The 25480-nt window shown below is 37.6% G+C and overlaps 1 protein-coding gene across 3 annotated transcripts in view; it reads left to right on the top strand.

Moving 5' to 3' along the window:
- The first annotated feature begins 140 nt into the window (after window positions 1-140).
- jmjd1cb (jumonji domain containing 1Cb) overlaps window positions 141-25480 on the top strand; it is a 238342-nt gene continuing 213002 nt past the window's right edge. For all 3 annotated transcript variants that reach the window (XM_051673704.1, XM_051673703.1, XM_051673702.1), the window contains exon 1: window positions 141-465. In XM_051673704.1, the coding sequence (XP_051529664.1) occupies window positions 331-465 (135 nt within the window). In that variant the 5' untranslated portion in view covers window positions 141-330. The remainder of the gene's footprint in view (window positions 466-25480) is intronic.

Genomic DNA, 25480 nt, shown 5'->3' with positions numbered 1-25480 from the left:
TCAGTCTCCCATTGAGAATGAATGTGTCTGGCGGACGTAGAAATCTCCCTGATGCGGTTTTACATGGACATTGTGCGTTGTGTAAGGCGGAGGGATACCAGTTTTACGTTAGCAGTGATCCGGTTCAGTGTTCAGTTTCACTGAGCGCGAGAGCGACCATTCGCGGGTGGAGGCTGAGAGAAATTTAAATCCCCCGGGTTGCGGTCGACACGCAAAAAGGCGAAAAAAATCACGGTTGTTTCTTTCTTTTTTGTTCAGCACGCAGTTTTGACGGTGTAAATGTGCGGTCGGTAGGGCGAGAGTGTTGAAGGTTTTGAGGGTTTTTCCGCCATGGTGGTCGGGAAGCGGTTCCTGTGCGTGAGCGGTGAGGAGCTGCTGGATCCCGCGCACATCGCGCGCTGGTCATGGCGAGCCGGAGTCATCCGAGCCGTCAGTCACCGCGACCACGACAATCCTGAGCTGACGGTAAGACAACGGCCAAAATACTGCGAATGATGCATATTACGAACTGGAAATGTAAGTGAGGATATAGCGTTGTGAAATAGTACATTAAACGTTGGGTTATTCATTCTGCGTTTTGGTGGTTTGGTACATGGAAACAGGCTGGAAGTCAGTCCAGCAATGGAGTCGTGGAATCGAGCTCTATTTGGATCCGAGGAAACGTAGGGGAATTGTAACATTATTTGGGAATTGTAATATTATTTGTCAGCTGGTGACTTTTGTACCTTGGTAGCTGAATTAAAACATTCCCCCTTTGGATATTAGCATTCATTTGTTGTACGTTGACTTGATGACAAGTAATAAGAGAGAGTCTATTCAAGCACAGCTTTACTGTTTTGCAGCAGGATTTCTCTATTGAAAAATATCTTCAATTCTTATATCTTTAGGATCTTTCCCTGTTAAACATCAGCTTGTTTGTTGCAGTTTTTCCTTTGACTTCAGAGTAATCTTGGTGGTACATTTTGCAATCTAGTATTTTACAAACAGATGGACCAAATGTAAGACATCTGTGTAAATGTTTAGGGCCATAAAACAATTCTGACCTATTGTTATTCATGAATATATAGTTTAGTGACTTCCCAGGCCTTCCATAATGGTTCTAGGTAATTTAGAGTTATTAGTATGTCAGTGGTATATGTAATAACAGGTACATGCACCCAACCCCCAAATAAAATGGGTAGTTTCAGCGTTTATAATACAGATAACAAGTCTTTATTATAAGCTTATTTTGGCACATCTAAGGTGCATAAAGGTCTCCTGTTTAAAAATAATGAAAATATTAAAATATTTCAATTTGGCTTATTATTCAATAAAAGTACAAATTCTAAAATATTAAAATCCTAATTATATAATATATAAAAAATCACAGTAATTAGTTAAGGCTAGGAAGTGGAAATAATCTGTAAATGTTTCAAATGTAGACCTTTACACTAATTTATAATCTATCTGAACCAAAAAGAAGTGTGATCTTTGATCATTGCGATTGTGTCAGAAGCACACAGGCAGGTTCCAGGGCTACAGCCGCTCTCATGTGTTTGGAGATGAATGGAGCGGCTCCTGTCATTGTGTGTATAGAGAGAGTAAGTGTGTACAGTACGCTGCCGTTTGTTTTCAGGGCTGTGTCCTGAGGTCACCAACTGTACCGCTGCTAATCAGCACAAAGAATTTTCCACACACAATAGCCTGCCTGCAGCTGAAAGTTAAAGCTGTAAACGTCCGCTGTTCCTTTGGATCTTTTTTTAAAGAGAGAATTTGAAAACTTATAGTCTGGTCGGGCAGCTATGTGTTAGAGGAAAATAAGAATGTCTTGAAAAAGAATAGATTTCCACTTGTCAGTTGAAAGTCTTTTTACATAGAGAGAGATTCTTTAAAACACAAGGCTTAAATGCGACCATTTATGCACAAACCGTCGACAATATTCACTAGTGATGCACCAATACCACTTTTTCTCTTCCGATTCCGATATCGGAAATCTCAGTATCGGCTGATACCGATCCCAAGCCGATACCAGTGTTGTTTATTTTTGCATAATCAGTTTAGAATATTTTTACATCATTGTTTGGAACTAATTGGGAGTACTCTTTAATATGTAAAGAAACACAAACCTCTAACTACACATTATTTCAATATAAATGTATAAGATTATTAAGAAACACTTTATTATTAACTAGTATACTGGATAATGTAGCAGCAAAATTAGACATCAATTCAATTTTCATTCACACAGTTATTTATTGGAACCCATTCAACTTAAATATTGTTATAAATTGTAAACTAATACTAATGATGACAATAATAATAATAATAATAAATTGTTATTAATATTATTATTATTGACTTTTAATTTTAATTTTAAATACAACAGTAATATATTTAAATCGTGCACTTTTTAAACCCTCACACTTTTATTTTGACATTCTGAACTCTCCAGGAAGTCCTGTACGTGTCTGTTTGTAGGGAAGTTCACAGTAGTTTAATTTGCTTCTTATTCAAATTCTGGTAAAATGCACCTCTGGTGTCGTTCTATTATAAGTGAACCGAACTATTGAGCATCTACATCTGAGATGCTGTTCTTGAGTAGCGCACCGCTGTGAGTGCATCACCAGCCTGTGCGTGAGATTGTGTCAACAGAGCAGCACCATTCACTAACGCGCTGGCGCTGCACATATTATATATTTACTTATTAAACACAGCCTTTTGTGATTCACTGAGCTATCGCACGTCTTCAAGTGGCTTTGAATAAAATGCACGAGTCATATGAACTACTTTAATTATGTTTTAATGGTTCTTTTATGTCATTTTTGGAGCTTGACAGTAATGAACATGACTAAAACACAGTATCGGATTTGGATCGGGCTCGTCGGACTGATACTTGATCTGTCTAAAAGCTTCTGTATCGGAGCCGATGCCGATCCAGGTATCGGATCGGTGCATCCCTAATATTTACCTTATTCAGCCCCGCCCCTTTTCTGCACTCCACTTTTTCGAATTTTGTCATCTAACTTCCTGTTTGTATTAAAGCTACTGAGTCGATCAAAATGGATTACATGTGGAAGCACAGAAAGTATTTTTTACCAAGAGTTGATGGTGTGAGTCTACACCACCCCTCTACTACATGAAAGTGTTCGTGAGGAATTTTTCCACAACCACGGAGGTAAATTGGACCTGCAGATCACATTCAGACAGCTATAACACACTGCACTTCTTCATAATACAAGCATTTCATTGTTATACGTGTAAATCTGCTTAATTTTCAGGTTTCCACTTGTTAATAATTTGTGTTAAATTGTGTAGTTGATATGAAATTTCCAACGGTGACAGCTCATATTATTAGAAAATTACAATTGTACTTTTTAAAATTAATTTGTCACCCTGCATTTTTTAGAGGCTTAAATGTGAATAAAACTATTGTAAATGGAATATAAAATAAAACACACTTTCCACATATATCTCATGTATATTTCCCCTGTCCTGGTTAAACACTCAAAAATCTGCTCACCTTCACAATAACACGATGGATGAATGACACGAAAATATGGCCAGAGGTTTCTTACAGAGATATTTTTAATGACTTTGTGTTGTGTCTTTGAGTTTCATGAGCACAGAAGAATATCAGTATGTCCACAGCTTGATCTTGTGTATTTATGAATGTAGCACTCTTGTTTTAAAATCTCCCCGGTCTGCTTCCAGTTTTTAAGACATTCCCTGAACACTTTGAAATACTCATGATAGTTTTTGACAACTCTATAACCTATAAATCCACTTCGCTAGCTAATTACACTTTGACATCAACACCATAGATATCTGAATAGAACCACTAGGACGGAAGTTCTGAGACAACATTTTCAAGATGGCTGCACGCTAGTTTCTCTGGCGCATAAAGTGAATAGGCCTAGATTTTCAATGGCCTAAAATCACGTATCATCCAGTTCTGTTCTTGGTAGAATTTCTGAAGCATTCTTCTCATGACATTGTACCACTATAATAATGAAAAGCGCATTTCCCTGTATTTCCAGCATAAATACCAATGCAGCTTTCATTTACAGCCCTCAGTCACATTGGCAACAACTGGCTGTGTAGAGCTGGAAGTGGCCATGTGATTTGTGGCTTAAGAAAACAGCTCGTAACATGAGAGCGGTGGTCCTTCACTGCCTTCCCCCACTGCAGCACAGCATAAAGTCTGTTATGTTCAGACATTCCCCTGAACTAGAGTTAACCTACAGAGAAATTGCTCTTTTGTTCAGTTGGATTGACACTATAACCCTGCACTGTTTTCCTTTGACAGTGAGCGTCCATTTCGATATCTTCTCTAAAACGATTTATCGTGCACTCTTTACTCTGGGAATGACAGCATTTCTATCTGAGGCCAGGCAATGACATATTTCCTATCTTAATTGTTGGTGGATTAGTCTTACATAATATAAAGAACCACTTTTGTAATCCTTCGTGGTTGTAAATAGTGGTTTGCAACAAGAGATCTGACAATTATCGACGGGAGAGATTTATTGCTGATATGCCTCGAGCGTAAACATTAAAGGTGGGCCGAAGCGTGTGGAGCGTTCTAGCGTATTCCCTTCCAGGGATGAATTGTGACAGTAGTTTGCCAGGAGTGATGAAGGACGCTGCATAAGTGAATGCAATGAGCTGGAAAAACATTGAACTTTTGTACTCTATTAATGAGTTGAGTATATGCCTTCTCATTCTCCTATTCTTTCCTTAGTCAACTTTTTCATGAAAAGCAACAATCTTCCATTGAGTTTGTAAATGCTGAATTGTAAAGATAGTTTAACGTTGGCAATGGATTACTATTGTGCTACTTACAGCATATACTGTCAGTACGTTTACATGCACTATAAAAGTTTGAAATGTCATGTAAACACTTTAGTCTGTACCAGATTTTTGCAAAGTCTGACTAAAAGACCTAGAAGAAGCGAACTGTAGCTTGGCTTCGTCCAGCATACAACTTAATCAAACCATATCTGGCCTCAGCTTTTTGCGCCTACTTGCTTTGAAAGACAGGTGGCTCTTGATGTTCCTATTTAACCCACTGTATTTTTTTGTCCTTTAAAAATTCAATGATGCATTTTTTTTTTTTTTATGTATACTTGGACATATATTTTAAGACTGTAGCTTTACTATGCTTAAAAAAAAGTAAAAAAGAATAAAGCTGTAGCTCAATTATAACTGGATGCAAATGTACTGTCCGGTACTATACAGTATGTATGGGACTGTGGAGAACTGTCTGTTTTTTTGACCAATGGTAGTGTTTAGGAAACCTTTTTGACAACAGCATTATTTTTCACAATTTCTTTTGCTGAGCTATTGGTGCAGAAATTACACCACTAACTTCCATTCCAAATGTATTATAAAAATGCAGTACCTTCTGGCAGCCTGATCAAATAATGAGTCATGAAAGACATTAAAAAAAATCACGATTGATATAGCATGTGGTTCATTCGCCATTTTCGGAATAGAAGGTCTAGTTGATTACATTGCACTGTATCAAACAATGTGTTCTGGTTGTGGACTTAACTCATATATTTGCAGAAACTGTTTAGCTGAGACGGGCCATTGTGTTCTATTTAAATGAATGGGAGAATTTGGAACGCTCAACCAAGGAGCTATACAAGTTTTTTAGCGTAATCTGGGGTAAAGAAGCACAATTTATGATATCAGTATTGTCAGATTTTATTGCTGATTTGAAATATGTACTTTGATGGATTGTAATCTTGGCCAAATATTTTTGAGATTTTGGTCTTTCTCCATTCAGGTAGATAGGAGCTGCACTGGCATGACTGGAAATAGCCTCCCGAGAGCATTCCAAAGATGGCCGACAGTGGACTGACTTGCTAGAAACACTTTGATATTAGCACATACAGTGTACACAGTGTTAGATCCAGTCTTTGAACAGAATTTGTATTCTGTCAGTGTTTCCTGCACCGCTTTCCAGCAGCTGTGTCACTACTTAATCTCCATCGCCACAGCAAAAGAATGATATCCAAGTTGAGAGCTTGCAGTCTGAAATGAATGTGATGAGATAAAAAGACTGTGTGCCACGAAAGAAAACAAACAAGTCTTTCTATTTCATGGTGTGACTGTGGGGCTGAACGATCAGTCGAAATAGATTCATATTTAAGAGATGACCTCATGTGAGGGCTGCGATATAATTAAACTGTCTGCATGCGCTGCTCTGCCCTGAGCACACGTAACACCGTGTTCTAACCTGACGCTACGTGATGCCGCGACATGTGATAAAAGATATCTTTTCCATGTTAATTAGAGTTTTTGTCCTAACCAGCAGTGTCACACGATGAGCGACCGCGACAGGGCTTTCTATTTTTGAAATGGTTTCTATTTCCTCGACGGCTTATCACGCCAGCCAGCGCAGTCACCAAATTGGTCTAAATATTCTTATTGCAGTATATTGAAGTCCGGATCTCACGAGCCGGTTCACAACAACTTGATTTTGGCCAAGGGTGTCACACACCTACCGAATGTTGTACTTGAGGTCTCGCTCTCTTCAGCCGGAGCTCTGTCACACACACACACACACATCAGTTCAGAATGGCAGAGGGGAGACATACCGGCTCATTCTGACTTTCTCTTTGCTTCCCTGTCACGAGGAGATCGGCGAAATAACAACAGGAGTACTGCGTGAGCATAACTTTGCCCCGTGCATGTGTGTGATTATGTATTTATCCCTTCGGGGTTTGCCGTAGAAAGCGAATGCCCATACGGAGCTTCAGTGAGAAAATGAGTTGTGTTCAATAAACAGACTGTTTTGTCTGTAATTGCTCTGTTTTCTATATTTTATTGTCAATTATCCTCATTTTAGTGTATTAATATCACGGTGTGCAATATACATTCAATATACTGATTCTATACATAAATGTATCAACTTTAAATCAATTGTTTATATTTTTCCATATATAAAAAAAAAATAGATTAGACTAAATCATTCACAATGTTGCATTGTAGTTCGCATCCTCATAAAAGATGTTAAGTACTTAGTATTGTACCTTTTTGTCTGATTTTGAAATCCTTTTTTTTTTGTTTCAAATCAAAGCTTGTAAACATGTGATTCATCTCAGAGCTGGTTCGGTTCATGTCTTAGAACTCTTTTTATAACTATGGAAAAAAAGAAAGGGAAAAATACTTCTGGAACCAAGACAGTTGAAAAATGGGCTGGCACTATTTTGCTCTATTAGGCCTATGTTGCAATTCCAATCATACCCAATGTTTTTCATGCCGAACATGCAACACTATTAATGAAACGTTGCAGTTTGATTAACTTGATTTAAAATCAAGAGTCTGTCTTTGTGTTTTGACATTTTTAAACCTTTTTCAAATTTAACCATTGACAAAACCTTTGTGCTCACAGCCACTATAGTTTCCTTGGTAACTGCTCCCTGATGAAAGCCATATAATGCCACACTACCTTTAGCCTGAGGTTAGTCTGTTGTGTGTGTCAGTTGTGATCCCGACAGATGCTCTTCCCAAATCTGTGCTGTCTAACCTGGACTGACCCCTGTCCTGTACAATCCAGACCTCTCTGGAATAATCTTCTCTCCATTCAAATGTTACTAAGATCCTCTGTTACAAGAACAATTACATGATAATGTTTACTCATTACTGGCCTATTTCATTGTTTTAGCAATACTGTGGACTATGACATGAAAATTTGGTGTTATTTTTGTTTGTATTTGAACAAACAGCAACAGCCAAATTAATATTATATGATGATGTGACACCTCAAAAGAGGTTGTAAGTAACAGCACAGAGAGTAACACTGTAAGTGTTTAACCAGTGATTGAATTGTATCCCATAGCAGCAATGCCCAGCGGTGTGAATTACAGTGCCGTCATTTTGAACAGGTTTGCACTTAAAGGAATTGTTCACCCATAAAGGAAAATTATCATCATTTACTCACCCTCATGATATCCCAGGTGTGTATGACTTTCTTTCTTCACCAGAACACATTTGAAGTAAAATAATTTTTTTTTTTTTTTTTGCTCAGTAGGTCCTTAAAATGCAAGTGGATGCAGGGCTCCAGACTGTGACTAAAATGGTTGCAAATGCAACCAAAAATAATTGATTGCGACAATAATTTAAAATCTAGTCGCCATTGGCGACAGTGAGGTTGTTGTTTGTTCATATGCGGTTTCGTCAGATATCATCTTGTGAGTTATTGAATACATCTTTAGAGTACGCACCAGTGTGTCTCACTACGCTTTTCTCCCATTCTGTTTCTGAGGAGCTTGCTGCACCGCACGCAACAATAAACCCAGTGCGAGAGAGTCGTGAACAAATTACTCTTTTGAACCAGGGCTTTTTCATGAATCAACCGAAAAGAACTGAGGGTTTGAACTCAGGAGCTCAGGATAGCAGTTTGAATCAGATTCTCTTTCTCAGCGAATCAGCCATTAGTGTCCTCACAACTGGGAGCACAGACATTTCAAAATAAGAGTCCCATGTGTATTTCGGGCTTCTTTATGATTAAAAGTTCCGTATTGTGTACCACTTTTTCTTCTGGTAATTTTATTCAATTTGCACTCTTGTAGTCTCTGTGTCTGGGCCATCAGATAAAGAAAGACTAAGGCCCACCCCTAGAGTTCGATAGTTCGAATCCCAGGGCGTGCTGAGTGACTCCAGCCAGGTCTCCTAAGCAACCAAATTGGCCCGGTTGCTAGGGAGGGTAGAGGCACATGGGGTAACCTCCTCGCGATCGCTACAATGTGGTTTGTTCTCGGTGGAGCGCGTGGTGAGTTGAGCGTGGTTGCCGCGGTGGATGGCATGAAGCCTCCACACGCGCTATGTCTCCGTGCCAACGCGCTCAACAAGCCACATGATAAGATGTTCAGGTTGACGATCTCAGATGAGGAGGCAACTGGGATTCGTCCTCCGCCACCCGGACTGAGGCGAATCACCACGCCACCATGAGGACTTCAAAGCACATTGGGAATTGGGCATTCCAAACTGGAAGGAAAAAAAAGACTAAGACTAATATTTTAAAACAATTAAAAATATTTTTTATATATATATAAATATATCATTTAAATACAGTTGTGCTCAAAAGTTTGCATACCCTTGGAGAATTGGTAATATATGTACCATTTTTAAAGAAAACATGAGTGAGCAGGCAAAACACATTTATTTTTTATGGGATTCATATTCAACTGTAGGTTATAACAGATGGCACAATCATAAAAAAAAACATGGCAACAAAGAAAAAAATGAAATGACCCCTGTTCAAAGTCTGCATACCCTTAGTTCTTAATACTGTGTATTGCCCCCTTTAGCATCAATGACAGCGTGCTGTCTTTTGTAATAGTTGTCTATGAGGCCCCAAATTCTTGCAGGTGGTATAGCTGCCCATTCGTCTTGGGAAAATGCCTCCAGGTCATGCAAAGTCTTTGGTCCTCTTGCATGAACCGCAAGTTTGAGATCTCCCCAGAGTGAGACTGTGATGGCCACTCCAGAACCTTCACCTTTTTCTGCTGTAACCACTGGAGGGTCAACTTGGCCTTGTGCTTAGGGTCATTGTCATGCTGGAAAGTCCAAGAGCGTCCCATGCGCAGTTTTCGTGCAGAAGAATGCAAATTGTCTGCCAGTAATTTCTGATAATATGCTGCATTCATCTTGCCATCAATTTTCACAAGATACCCCATGTCTTTAGAGTTCACACACCCCCAAAACATCAGTGAGTCACCACCGTGCTTCACAGTGGGGATGGTATTCTTTTCACTATAGGCCTTGTTGACCCCTCTCCAAACATAGCGCTTATGGTTGTGACCATAAAGCTCTATTTTGGTCTCGTCGCTCCAAATTACAGTGTGCCAGAAGCTGTGAGGCGTGTCAAGGTGTTGTTGGGCATATTGTAACTGGGCTTTTTTGTGGCATTGGCGCAGTAAAGGCTTCTTTCTGCAACTCGACCATGCAGCTCATTTTTGTTCAAGTATCGTTGTATTGTGAAACAACCACACCATCTATTTCCAGAGCAGCCTGTATTTCTCCTGAGGTTACCTGTGGGTTTTTCTTTGTATCCCGAACAATTCTTCTGGCAGTTGTGGCTGAAATCTTTCTTGGTCTACCTGACCTTGGCTTGGTATCAAGAGATCCCCGAATTTTCCACTTCTTAATATAAAAATTTTCCACTTTTTATATCCTTTTCCATCTTTATAAAGTTCCATTACCTTGTTACGCAGGTCTTTTGACAGTTCTTTTCTGCTCCCCATGGCTCAGTATCTAGCCTGCTCAGTGCATCCACATGAGAGCTAACAAACTCATTGACTATTTATACACAGACACTAATTGCAATTTAAAAAGCCACAGGTTTGGGAAATTAACCTTTAATTTCCATTTAAACCTGTGTGTGTCACCTTGTGTGTCTGTAACAAGGCCAGACATTCAAGGGTATGTAAACCTTTTGATCAGGGCCATTTGGGTGATTTCTGTTATCATTATGATTTAAAAAGGAGCCAAACAACTTTGTGATAATAAATGGCTTCATATGATCACTTAAATAAAAGACAATTGTTTTGCATGATCAGTCATATTTTCAAAATCAATGCCAAAATTTCAAAACTTTTGCCAGGGTATGCAAACTTTTGAGCACAACTGTATATATATGAGATCAAGCTTTTGACTTGTGCAAACATTCACTGATGCTCAAGAAGACAACACACTACTATATGCATACTATACTTTATGTAAATATCTGTAATGTAGATTCTGAAGGGCAGTACTTAATAACAAACATTTTATCTCTTAAATTTGTATAAATTATGAAAGGGGTGTGAACATTTGAGACAAAAGGGAATGCAAACTTATCTTCTCAACTATACATACTGTTTATTAAACCTCAGATAAATGGGTTATCAGCTGTCTTCCTTTACTTCACGCTCCTTTCTGAACAGCGATCTAAATCGAGCAATTCTGTGATTTGGTGACTGAAAACAGCCATTTGGCTCCTTAATGTTTAAGGTTAAGAGCCAATTCAGCTAAGTCATTTTTTTTTAGTCTGGAGCCCTGTGGATGGTGATCCAACTTTTGATGCTCCAAAAATCACAGACAGTCAGCATAAGTCATCCACACGACTCCAGCGGTTAAATTTATGTCTTCTAAAGCAACACGATTGCTTTTGGTGCGAAAAAGTTCAATATTTTTTTTAACTATATATTATCTCCCGGCCAGCAGCAGTGTACACATTCACAAGAGGGCGGAGCTAACTCTACTTACTAATACTTGTACATAATTTACTGTTGCTAAATGCTCTGCGCGGCCCAGAGTTTCTTGACACGCGAACGGTCATCATCTGTGCACATTGCAGGTGCATGTACCTGCCGATGACTGTACTAAAAGAGTATCACAAAGCAGTCGTAGTGGGTATGCTTCGAATGCATTCTTATTCGCTTGTGGTCAGATGAGTATACTTTGAAAGGCACTGTGGTCGGCCGGGCGTGATCCAATTCGGAATGCACAAAAACTAAGTATACCCAGGCCTTTATAAAATTCTACTTTTATGTTTTTGGGATGCTCCCTGTGTAGTCAGCAAGGCAGCTCGCTATGTTTTGGAACAGAACATATATCTTGCTGTCACATGGAATTATGCATATTTAAGCATTTAAAAGTGTTAAATGTGCATATAACCAATATTGTTCAGGTTGATCGTGATTAAACACAGTCCCTCAGTACGGTAAACATCAAAGTGTGTAAGTGCATTTATTGGAGCTGCACTGGCTGACCTCTCTCTGTGTAAATGGACACGTTAACGGTGGAGGTCTTAATAGCTACGGGTTGATACAATGAGTAAGTAGTGTTGAATATCCTGTTAAGCTCGGCAACAGATCTGACACACACACAGAGCTGATTCCTTTTTTTTTCTGAATAACACTCAGATTAGAAAGCAGCCTGAGCAGGGAAATGTAATCTCTTACACAATTGAAGTCAACTTGTGCCGCTTCCTGTAATTTTGGTGTCACTGGAAGATCAATTGTTTGTGTAGTTTTGCAGTTGGTGGTGAAGTCTTTTAGCTCTAGTTAAGACAGCAAATGGTCAGCAGTAAAGCACAAACAATGTTAGGCCAGCTTTCTGTGGGCGGGAATGGACAACTGAACCAACGCCAGCTTCCAGCCCTATCTCCTTGTGCCGATCCTACTCTGCTTTTGTTGAATGTGCTCTTAAGTGAAACCAGATGTCGGCAGTTTAGTCGGTACTGTATATTACAGGTCGACCAATAGAGGATTTTGCCGATAGCGATAACAAAGGTGGTGGAAAAGGCAGATAATCGATTAATCGGCTGATAGATTAAAAAAAACCTAATCTATATAATGATAAAGAAATCGTATTCTTTTCTTACTATGAAGGGCACAGACATTGAGGCTGCAAAATGAATAAAATCCCCCAAAAAAAGTTTTTATCAACTGAAGCTTTTTGTAGCTTATAAATTCACCAGATGAAGAGTTTTTTATGAATATATTTCACCAGATGAGGTTTAGTGATAAAGAATAAAAAAATAAGAAGGGAAAAATGAATATAAAATCCCAGCAACTATCGACATATATTTTTTCAGATAACTGATAGTTCCATAAACAAAAACTATCGGTACCGATTAATCGATAAAACCGATATATCGTCTACCTCTACTGAATAGTCGTTTTCTGCGCATACTTTCACAAATCAAATAAATGGACTGTTACTCTCAGGGCTTGGCTTTTTTTGTTTTTGCACTTCCATTTAAGGTGGCAGCGCTGCTGTTTGACAAGCCTGCTGGAATGTTCTCTTAATTAAATTTGCTCCAAAACAAGTGAACTCTTGTTGGCTCATAAAGGTAACTCTACTGCAGCACAGGCGGTTCTGGGACAAGTGATTTGCTTTGAGCTATACTGTCCCACTTCCGGATAGCAATATTCCAGAGCAATCTTCACTTCCCTTTTTGAATAGTCACAAATGTTTATTTCCCAATAATGCATGTGGAGGTAGAGTTTGAACACAGGAAACGCTGAAAAGAGAGAAAGTGTTGTAATGCAGTTGGATGTTGTAGATTAGCTGAGAGTTTTTGCTCAGTCCTTTGACTGTTTTAGTCTCAAGTGTCTTAATCCAGTTTAGGGTAAAAAACTACATCTGGAAAACAAATGCATTTAAGCGGTTGTTTTGTCTCCATTTGTCTGAATGTGTGAAACTCTGGTGGCAGCTTGACAAGATCTGAAGGAGTTTGCTAAATGCCCTCATTTATTTAGTTTTGTTGTGCCTGGGGCTAAAAAAGCAACACCCACAAGCTGGAGGCAGCATTGTGTGCATGACACACCTTCGAAGAGAGGTCCAGTGAGAGGTGTGTACAAGCCTGGAGCCAAGACATCCTTTGAGATGCATACACACATCGTTGCATACCTTGTGCCCAGCGTGCCAAGCATGTCGCTGCAGCACTTCAGATTTAGTGAAAATCTCTGGAAATTTTAGTGCAATTTCACAGAGATAAGGAACGTCCAGGAATAATGCTGAAATCTGGTCTATTCATCAGGTGGTGCAATTGTCTCGGCCATGTTCCAAAAACATTTGATGCAAACTTGTGCTTGTTCTTAGATTCTTGAGCCCAGCTTTGTTCTTGTAGTGGCTGAATATATAACTAAATAGTTACTATGAGTTCTATATTTCCCTATGATGAAGTGTGCACTCATTTCACAGACATAATTGATGACTTATTAGTGTATAAGTCATTAAAATAAAGGCTTTATTGGTTATTAATAGGGATGCACCGATATGGAATTTCTGGGTTGATACCAATAACGATAACTCACAGCTCATTGTGGCCGATACAGATACCGATAACCGATGTATATGTATATGCGTATATATGTATATGTGTGTATATGTATATATTTACACTACCGGTCTAAAGTTTTGAAACATTCTTTATTATAATTTTTTTTTTTTTCACATTTTAGAATAATATTTAAGTCATCAAAACTGATGTAATAACATAAATGGAACTATGGGAATTATGTTGTGACTAAACAAAATCCAAAATAAATCAAAACTGTGTTATATTTTAGCATCTTCAAAGTAGTCACCCTTTGCCTAGAATTTGCAGACATGTACTCTTGACATTTTCTCAACCAACTTCTTGAGGTATCACCCTGGGATGCTTTTTAAACAGTATTGAAGGAGTTCCCATCTATGTTGGGCACTTATTGACTAATTTTCATTATTCTTTGGTCAAGTCATCAATTTCAAAAAATTGTATTAATTTTTTATTACATTTTAGTTTTATAATGAAATAAATTAATATGGTGGCACAGATATATTTTTGTCTACAAAACTAATTTCAAACATTTAAGCATACGGCTTCAGATCAAAAGATTTTAAGATCATGAGAAACATTTCAGTCATGTGTTTCAAAACTTTTGACCGGTAGTGTGTGTGTGTACGTGTGTACGTGTGTGTGTGTGTATATATATATATATATATATATATATATATTAGGTTTGCAGGGTATACCAGTACTAACGAAATATTGCGATACCAAAACATTTAAAAGGTACAGTATCATCTTGTTGTTCATTTCGGTACTATATTAAAGTATGCTGCCATTAGCAAAATGTAATGTGAGAGTTTTGAGATGAAAACAAAGACCATTTGAAAATAATAATAAAAGAGTCTTGATATGGCCAAGTATGATCATTAAACAGCAGATGTCATTTAATGAAATAATATACAGTCACATGCATGCCACAGAACAGATGAGAGGCGGCGTCCTGCCCTGTCATCGTCTTCACACACACACACACAAGCAGATGTGCACACAAACACAATACACACTACTAATGCTTGATTTTCATGCAGTGTGTCCAATAGTATCCATCTGCAGAGCAGTGTGTTTAGTGTATAATCGGCTGTGAACTCTCAAATGACCATTGCAGCTCGGAGATTTCAGCTCGCGAGTCGCAGGAAGCTTGATATAACGAACCCTTCAAAAACAGAAAGAACTTCAAAGGTCTTTCAAAATAAAAGTCCTGATGAAATAAGAGGTCTATTCAACCGGATGCGTGAAATTGAAGACATAACGACAGAAAAATATTACTACTGTATAAAAGTGTTATATTCAAAGTAGTCGCAATAATACTTATAATAACAATAATATAATATTAAATTGTTATATTATTAGTATTATTATCTGTAAGCAATATCACATAAGCAAGTGTACTGAATATCAGCATGTTGTGATTCAACCATGGCAGCCTTTTGCCTCAGGTAATCAGATTGCTTTCATTTTTTTATTTACCACATGCTCCATTGAGAGCGAGAACCACTAATCGCGGCTACGAGGAGGTTACCACATGTGACTCAATTTGGTTGCTTAGGAGACCTGGCTGGAGTCACTCAGCACACCCTGGATTCGAACTCGCAACTCCAGGGGTGTTAGTCAGCGTCAATACTCGCTGAGCTACCCAGGCCCCCCAGATTGTTTTCATTTAATGTTGTCATTAATTGTGTAAATTATTATTTTTTTTTTTTTACCAACAAGAATATATATATATATATATATATATATATATATATATATATATATATATATATATATATATATATATATATATATAGCCCCAAAACAAAGTAACAAGGTGCAGAGATGTGGAAATAATCCTCACAGAGCAATATAAGTTTAGCTGTCACTCACACAGACACGCTGTGTATGCACACGTGCACTGTCGCTGGAGACTGCCCAAGTCTCTGTCTGAAGGAAAGACGGCACAGGCAGTCAGAGAATTTCAGCCGCAAGTCAAATAAACTGTAACAAATTATCGGCAAAAATATCTGCGTCAATTCCATCATCGACGCGATAATAATATTTTGATATTCCCATTTATCAGCAATAATATATTGGCCGACGATATATCGCGCATCCCTAGTTATTAACCTATTATAATTTTAGACCATTAGTTGTTGTGTTGAAATTTACCCAAATTCAGGCTAATCTTTGCTGTACTTAACATTTTTACTGTCATCTCCCCATGCATAATCAAACCTCTACGGACGCTTTGGAGAGAATCTCCATTGGTTAGTAAATTTTATTTTACTCGCCAGACCTTTGACATTACCTGTAAGCGTAATGCAACTGAGAACTGATATACACCGATCAGCCACAACATTAAAACCACCTGCCTAATATCGTGTAGGTCCCGCCAAAACAGCACCAACCCGCATCGCAGAATAGCATTCTGAAATGATATTCTTCTCATCACAATTGTACAGAGGGGTTATCTGAGTTACCGTAGACTTTGTCAGTTTGAACCAGTCTGGCCATTCTCTGTTGACCTCTCTCATCAAAAAGGCATTCCCGTCCACAGAACTGCCGCTCACTGGATGTTTTTTGTTTTTGGCACCATTCGGAGTAAATTCTAAAGACTGTTGTGCATTAAAATCCCAGGAGAATCAGCAGTTACAGAAATACTCAAACCAGCCCATCTGGCACCAACAATCATGCCACTGTCCAAATCCATCGATCTGGATCGATACATCGATCCAATAACCAACGATCCAATGTTATCTATACAACGCGTAAATATTGATATAGACATTTTTTTTAAGATGCACCTTTATTTTAATACTCTCATGTCAGCCACGTTCGTACGCATTTCCATCAGGCGATGAAGCAACCTTATTACATTAATTTCACTTTATGAGCGCTAAATATGCTTTTCTTGTGGGACAAGGATGTGCGCAGGGTCTGTGAAGCCAAATTGCGCTCTGCTATCCATGCACGCGCGTCAACCGGGCTTCCCGCGAAACGCAAGCTCCAGACCAGTGACAATAAGTACCTTATTTTTTTGTGGATATCCAAATGTGGATACTAAATTTGCACTTTTCAGTAGGGCTGCCCCCAAATAGTCGACCAAACATTAGTCGATGAGAAGAGTCTTGGTCGACCAAGTTTTGATTGGTCGGTTGGTCGCAGAAAAAAAAGCTCCACAGGAAGTGGCGAAGTCACGCAGTCAGTGACTGACAGATATGATCGTTTACATGGCTGGTCCATGCGGTAATTGATTATTCACATTCAAGCCGATGAACACTGGTATTACCGCTGGTTGGAAGCTAGGTGGTACTATGGGATAATTTTCGTTAAGCAATAGTCTACACAATAATGCAAGGCAGCTTGATTTCAAAATTTGAACTTTATTTATTTTAACAAAAAAAAAAAAAAAAATCTAATGAAACTGGAAAAAAAATGAAGTGCAATTAAAATGTGTGTTGTTCAGCTTTTTGAAAGATTGCTTTACAACAGTTGTGAAGGGCAGCATGTCTCTGGCAAAGAACATCTGTGCATTCTCTACCGGTTGGGTATTTCTTTGTCTGGAAAAATACATCATGTGTGTGAATTATATTTGTTTTGTTCCCTCCTTCACAATGTGTATATATATATATATATAAATCACAATATCCAATTTTACAACCCAGAATGACTCAGAGAAGCTCATTATTATGGTTTAGGATTTCTCTGTAATTTAGAACAGTGTTAGCAATGTTAGTTATAACATTCTTTCTCAGCCCATTTTCTGATGCCCCCCCAAAAATATATAAGTAATTAAATTAATATCATAAACGTGTGACAACAAGTCGACTAATGGCTTAAACTAAGGACTACTAGTCGACTAGGAAAATCTTTGGTCGGGGGCAGCCCTATTTTTCAGAGAGCTCAATAAAATATTCAAATTATATTTTGGTTGAATTTTAAGGCAAAAAAAAAAATAAAAAAATTGATTGTGTAAAATAGGCACATAATATCGGAATATCCATCGCAGGGCTCTGAATCGAATCAAATCGAAATCATATCGCGACAGTCTTTGAAGTGTCGGCAAATATTGGATCGCAGGCCAAGAGAATTGATATAAGATCATATCGTGATGAAACATCTGATTTACACCCCTAGTCAGTAGCTGGCAAAATACTGACCAGGGTCATGATCCGTCTCACCCATTATATCACAAAAAGCATCTTTCCAGAATCACAATGTGGCTTCAGAAAAGATTGTTCTAATTCTGACATGATTTTTGTCTTACGCCAGCTACAGGAATAGGCCAGGGAGCAGAATGAAGACCTGTGTATTGCTTTCATAGACCTGGCTAAACCTTTGACACCATCGAGCTTGATGCTTTCTGAATTGTGATGAAAAGGTTTGGAGTACCTCCCAAATTTCTTAGCATCCTGCAACATCGTGTGTTCATGGTTGGGACTCAGTCACCCTCCTTCCCTGTAAAGGTAGGGGTTAAACAAGGATGTTTACTGGCTCCTACGATCTTCAGTCTCTTTCTGACAGCTGTAACTATGGTAGTTCACAAATCTCTTAGCCCCGATGATGGCGTCCAGCTCCAATTCAGACTTGAGGGGACATATTATGCAAAATCCACTTTTAAATTTTTTTGAACATAATTATGTGTCCCCAGTGTGTGTAGACAACCACAAAATATGGTAAAAGACCATCCCCTCGTTTCTTTCCTTTGCCCATCAATAAAAATCGTCTCTGAACGAGCTGTTAAACAATAGATATGTAACAAAAAAATAATAAATGTAATATAATATTTATTTATTGAATGCATCGATATGTTTGTTTTTAAAAAGCCAAAATGTGACCAAAATAATGAAAAGTAATAAAATATAATTAGCAAAATTTATATTTTTCTAATGTATCTAGTTAGAAGGTCCCCTGTATAATTAACAGCATTAGCTGGGAGATCATTTCTTTCATATGTAAGCAAAAGTAACATTATAACTGAAATAAACCATTGTGAAACGATATCAAATCTAAATCAAATCGAATTGAGAGCTTGTGAATCAGAATCAACTCGAATCGGGAAATTTGTGTCAATACCCAGCCCTAGTGTCTGCTTTGCATCATCAATGAAAACATGCTGTAATGTCAGTTTTCAGAAGAAGCAGTAGTCATGTGATGCAAAGAGAATGATCAGGCAGATCAAACAGAATTTCTTGGTCTCTCTGAGTGGCTTGGCAACACACATGTCTTGTCAGGTTTCACATGTCTGTCTTTCTGTTGAATATGGGCTGTCTTGCCTAGAGGGGATTGCTGAGTGTATAAAATCAGTGTCCTTTAAATAAAGGGCAATGTTCCTTCTCTTATGTGAAACACTATTCTTTGTTTGGAAGTTCTTATGGGGCTTCTGAGTGTTCTATGGGCTTCATTGATTGGTTCCATACAGTGGAAAGCTGACCTTTAGCAGATGTTTGAGGTCTTGCCACGACTCAGGGTGATCTGCACACTAGACAGCTTTCTCCTTATGTCAATCAAGGGGTGCTTATCTCTGGCAAGATACAAAAAATTAAACCATTGACTTTCAAATGAGCATGTTGTTAAGTCATCACAGGGTTCAGAGGTGGTGATCTGTAATGTACATGCCTGCTGACCTGAATACAGCCCTGATATTCTCAGACAAATCCTGTGCTTGATGAATATAATCCCAGCTCCTCATAGTTTGTAAATCAAAGCCACATGTGAGATCGTAAATGAAGCTTGCAATGCGCTTTGTTTCGGGGCAGAAGGCTTTTTGGGCTGTGAAGGCTTTGCGGCCAGGATTGCAGCAGCACAAAGTTTAATACATACTGCTGGGAGGTTATTTTTATGTTACATGTATGCACGGTAGTCAAATAAAGGAAATCCTCCATCATCATCATTTACAGCTGGGGTGCTCACACTTCTATGGAATAACATCTACTTTTCCATCATGTTATTGCAGCAAGATCTCCATAACCATTGTTTTGTTCAAAGTTAGAATTGTATAGAATTGTGAATTCAGCACTACAAATGTCACACCTTTATCATTTCTGTTTGAAAAAAAATCTCATTTTAATAAAATACTGGAAAACATTTTCTTACATTCGATTTAACAAAGAAATAATAGATTAATCATGAAAATGGTAGTTTATTTCATGTACATGTCATACCTGTTATTTTTTTTAACGTGCACTTTAATTGACGAGTAATCTGGTACTCACTCGATTAAAAAATTACTTGAATTGCCCATCCCTAATTTATACTTATATCACAATTAAATATATTGCAATACGTCACAATTTCGACTCAACTCCGATTCACAAGCTCTAGTTTCAGTTTGATTCTTTTCCAGTTAATTTGGGTACATTTTAGTTATACTGCCCATTGTGCTTGCATGTGTAAAAAATTATCTTTCAGCTGATGCTGTTAACTGTGCAGGGGACCTTCTAACTTGGTACATTACGACAGTATTAATTTTAGAGAGAATATTTTTTGACTATTTTCATCATTTTGGTCACATTTTAGCTTTTTAAAAATGGACCAATTCCATTGAAATACTCTGACTGCACTGAGCAACGTGGGCCTCAGAGTTTGCACTTATTTAGACGACCTGCTTCTTCATTATTGAACCTTTGGAATACAGTAATAGTTGTGTAGGGAACTAAAGTATTGATACAACTGTGAGAAAATATCACAATATATCGATATATGAGTTAGTGGTGCACTGATCAGGAAATTTGAAGCCGATTCCGATCACTGCTTTTTATTTGTATTTATTTTTTTAACACTGAAATCTGCAGATACCGATCTGAACACTTATTTTTCTTTATAAAGTGCCCTTTGCTACACTTTTATAAGTTACATGCTGCAGTTATATGTTTATGACCCACACTGTAAAATTACATTCAATTTGCATTAATTGTGAAATGCATTTATTAGAATTAATAACAGTTATGAATAGTTCTGTTGTCACTATCAAAGATCATTGTGACACACTGGCAACCAGTAAATTTGAGAGCATCATACACAACAGAGATACATTCAAAAATAAGAGTATAAGTAATCTATTTCAAGCTCCAAAACCGCTTTAGTGAGAAATCATGAGTATCTATGATTTCTTTACAGTCTCTAGCATTTTGTTGTATCACAAATCACTAATTATTGAACAACTGCAAGAAAACGCGATGCCATTATTGAAAGTTAAACTGTCAGTGGTGCTGCGACAAATATATATATATATTTTCAGTCAGAACTCACACAGAATAGTGTTTGGATTAGTGACTGCATTTTGGAAAGTGAAACTAAAAAGAGTGCATGATCGCTCTTTCTCTCTCTGTCGCTCTACACACCGACTGACTGTAGTAACTCTCGTTACATCGCATATATAGATTTGTATATATAGACTTTTTTTGTTGTTTAATTTGAGTTACAGTGTCTTTGTCCTCTCCATGTATAAACAGTAGAGCGAGTTAGAATTACTACCGCAATAACTCTAGAAAATGGGCACCTTAATATTTCTACACTTAATTCATACACATTTTTAAAACAAATAGGCATATTCATCTGAAATTTACAAAGTGTAAATTTGCAAATGCTGAGTTATTTGCCAATAACTCACCCTCCAGTGGCCGCAATATCATGCTTTAAGGTCTGAGCAAGCGCTCATTCATTACATTAGCAGGGTATATGTGATTTTGTGCGTGCAGCAAAAAAATAAATAAAAAAATTGTCCCTAAATCTAAGATGAAGATTGGCCGACTTAGATTGGTGGCTGATCGATCGGTGCACCCCTAATATGAATGTATCGGCACAGCCCTATTTCATATGTAAACAAAATGAACATTGTAAATGAAATATACCCAAATTAATCAGAAAAAGGTTTTAGGGTTAAGGGGCTGGGGTAAGGGCTTGGACACCATTCTTATCTACCTACAATTTCCCTCTAATTTTAGGGATAGGCTATGGTTGGGGAAAGGGTTAAGACTATGTTTCTTTCCTGGAATGTTGATCCAGGAACATGTGTCGCTTGGCAAAATCTTGGTGATCACAAAGAACCACCATTGTCTGATAATTTGTCTTTTTACTTTCACCTTCATGGCAGAATACATAAAATTATGTGCCACAGGAATATGACCATCTGAATTATGTGTTCTCTGATTACACGGAATGAATAATATCTGCAGATTAGTCTATTTTCTCTTAAACTTTCTCTATGCATGTCATGGATGAGATGCCATATAGTGGCGTAAGTAACAAAGCAGAGACTGTGGAGATAAGGATTTGCCATTTTCTCAGATTTCTACTCTACGATGATTCTTGCATCTGTGTTTTATAACCCGAAATTCATCACCACTCATTTACATTCTCTGTGCGGAGCTTGTTTGCCATGGAAAGCAGATAATCAAACAGACTTGCATATGACATGCCATTTGGAAGTCTGGCAGCGTGAGCAGAAAGTCAGTGTGCAGGATGCTGTGAATTTGATGTGAGCGCAGCTCCCTGAAGGCCGGCTTAATGGGACGGGAGCAGACATGGCTGCCCTGTAGAGGGATTTAGGAATGAACTGTGTATGCTCTGTTTTCCTCAAGCTTGCTTCATCCCATTTCGGCTGCAGGAAAGCACCAGGCCTTTGTGTTTGTCTGTATGTGTATGTGTGCATACACAAGTGTGTGTGTGCATGCAGGAAAATGGTCTGGATGCATTCACATACCCACCACTGGAATTTTATTTTCTGCAAGTGGTTGTTGGCAGTTGGGCACTCCATATCAGGCATGAAGGAAAAGAAAGGAAAACTATGAAAATATGGAATGAAAAATGGGCCACATTCTTCTATGTCTAATAAGAAATGTTTTGTGCTGTGCTGTATTGTCAGTTTGTCTCCTGCCAGAGACTTTGAGGAATGGGAAAATGGGAACATTTAGTCAGAAAAAATAGGGCGCTTAAGAAACCGACTGAGAGCGGAATTTGTGCTCCTAAATATGAGACAAAACAAAATCCCCCAGGCAAGTTATAAAGTGATATCAATGCTTTGTGACAGTCAGTTGTTATGTAATTCATTGTCAATGTAGGTCTACACAGGTGAATAACAGTGTCTTTTCCATTCTGACTAAATCCATTACACAAGATAAAGTCTGGGAATGATTGCCTAGTAAAAATAAGAACCGTGAATGACAGACAAGCTACAGTTGCTTTAAACCTCATGGCAATACTTTTTATTTTCTTCTACAAATAAACTTGGTCATAGTCAAGCAAGATAAATGAGTGGTTTGGCTGTCCTTTACTTTGTTTTCTTGAACCCTACGTTTATGTTGATGGTAGTAAAGATAAAAATAATTTTGGTGGCCGCTCCTCCTCAGTTACACTCTTACATTAGGATTTGGCTGCAGGAAAAACATGTTCCTATAGTAGAGATTAGAGCCCGATATGATATGGGATTTTTGAAACCGATACCGATTTTAAAGGGGGAAAATTAGCCGATTACCGATATGGTGGCCGATATAGTTAATTTTTGAGCTGGAATGAAAACAGACCTTTTCTATGTGGATTTTTCACCGATTTTGCACCGATATGACTATGCAAAGGTACTCGGAAGCCTGCTTTCTTAAATATTTTTATCAAAGGATATTTGACATTATTATTATACATTATCAACAAATTCTAGAAATGAACACTGAGAAAATAAAGAATAAATAAAAATACAATAAACAGCTTAATAAACATCAATACTGTATGTTTAGTATCAGTCAAATGATGACCATTAAAATAAAGAATAAATAAAAATAAAAATACAATAAACAGCTTAATAAACATCAGTACTGTATGTTTAGTATCAGTCAGTGGCTGACCATTTAAATAAAGAATAAATAAAAAATACAATAAACAGCTTAATAAACATCAATACTGTATGTTTAGTATCAGTCAAATGATGACCATTAAAATAAAGAATAAATAAAAATAAAAATACAATAAACAGCTTAATAAACATCAGTACTGTATGTTTAGTATCAGTCAGTGGCTGACCATTTAAATAAAGAATAAATAAAAATACAATAAACAGCTTAATAAACATCAGTACTGTATGTTTAGTATCAGTCAGTGGCTGACCATTTAAATAAAGAATAAATAAAAATACAATAAACAGCTTAATAAACATCAATACTGTATGTTTAGTATCAGTCAGTGGCTGACCATTTAAATAAAGAATAAATATTGATTTTTATTACGGTGTTCAATATTAAATACATGTAGGTAAATATTGATTTTATTACGGTGTTCCATATGAAATACATGTAGATAAATATTGATTTTATTATGGTGTTCCATATGAAATACATGTAGATAAATATTGATTTTTATTACTATGTATAGTTATATTGGTGTATTTTTTGTTATTAACAATTTTTATTGATTCCATACAACAACCCAAACAGACATAACAGAAAATGTGGAATCACATTTTATGAAACTAAAACCCTTACCCCCGAACATTTCTAGATATAGACTTGAAGTTTTTTAGAATCCTAGCCCACACTCCCTCCTCCAATACCAAGTTTAAATCTTTCTCCCATAATCTCTTGATATAAGTTGAAGCTTATATTGGTGCATTTAAATAATTATAATTTTTAATTTATTGCAAAACATTCAGTAAGTTTGCATGTGCAGTTATAGTCAGGCTACAGCGGGATTTTGTGTAGTCGAGCTACTGTCGTTATGCATCTGTCCAACTAAGCTATACATGACACAGTGCATAATCAAGTATTTGAGGTTACATGTTTCTTTTGAGCAAAACCAGTGTCACAGATGTGACATCTGCAGTCTAATGGTGCGGTCACACATACCTTCTGACAGCTAAATTCTGTGAGCGAAATACAGTCATTTCAATTTGAATCCGCGCGATGGACTTCGAGTGGCGAAGAATTTCCCCTTGCTGATTTCGTGCGGAGTTCAAGTTTGGTGAACTTTGACAGGCAAATTCTCTGCATTGACCAATAGGAAGTTGATTGGTTCGGCAGTGATCTCTGTGTGGGCGGTGCTTTGTACACAGCTACACTGAATGTTCACAAGGGACAAGGATTTAGAGCTGAGATCTTTTTTAACTTCACTCACATAGAGTATGAAGTGCAACATTAAAAAGAGGCTGCTTGGCAGTTACTTTTTTATTATTTCACATGAGGTCAACCTCCGCCCATGCCACCTTTGCCCAAAAATGTGATCGCGCCTTAAACATGAAATCTAACTTCTCATAGAAAAGTACTAATTACCAAAATATCAAACCATTTGTATGTATAATCGTAAACCCTCGCAGATAGTCCAGACATCAGAAGATTTTAAGTCGACACATTTTTTTATTTAGTTTAGAACAGGAAATGAACTTGCATTACAGATGTGACAAAAATGGACATGGAAGTAGGAAAATTCATTCAAAACGCTTTGAAACTGGAGACTTTGGTGACCTCTGAATCATTGGTATGATATCCACTAAGGATGTATGATTGATTGAATTAACACAGAAATCATTATATGGCTTTGCACGATTTTTAAACTGCAAAAGGCTGCATTTTAATGTCTACGATCACCACTTCAATCAGTGCTGTGTGAGCGAGCAGCACTCTCTAGTGGGTGTCTAGTGGGTAAAATCGCAAAGTTTGTCAAAAGGACCCCTTCCCAAATATTGGTTATACATGCAGTAAGATTGAA

Source organism: Myxocyprinus asiaticus, chromosome 36, assembly GCF_019703515.2.
Source record: "Myxocyprinus asiaticus isolate MX2 ecotype Aquarium Trade chromosome 36, UBuf_Myxa_2, whole genome shotgun sequence".
In the NCBI taxonomy this organism is placed as follows: domain Eukaryota; kingdom Metazoa; phylum Chordata; class Actinopteri; order Cypriniformes; family Catostomidae; genus Myxocyprinus; species Myxocyprinus asiaticus.
The sequence above is the reverse complement of the archived record's forward strand: the minus strand, read 5'-3'. Positions and strand labels throughout refer to the sequence as shown.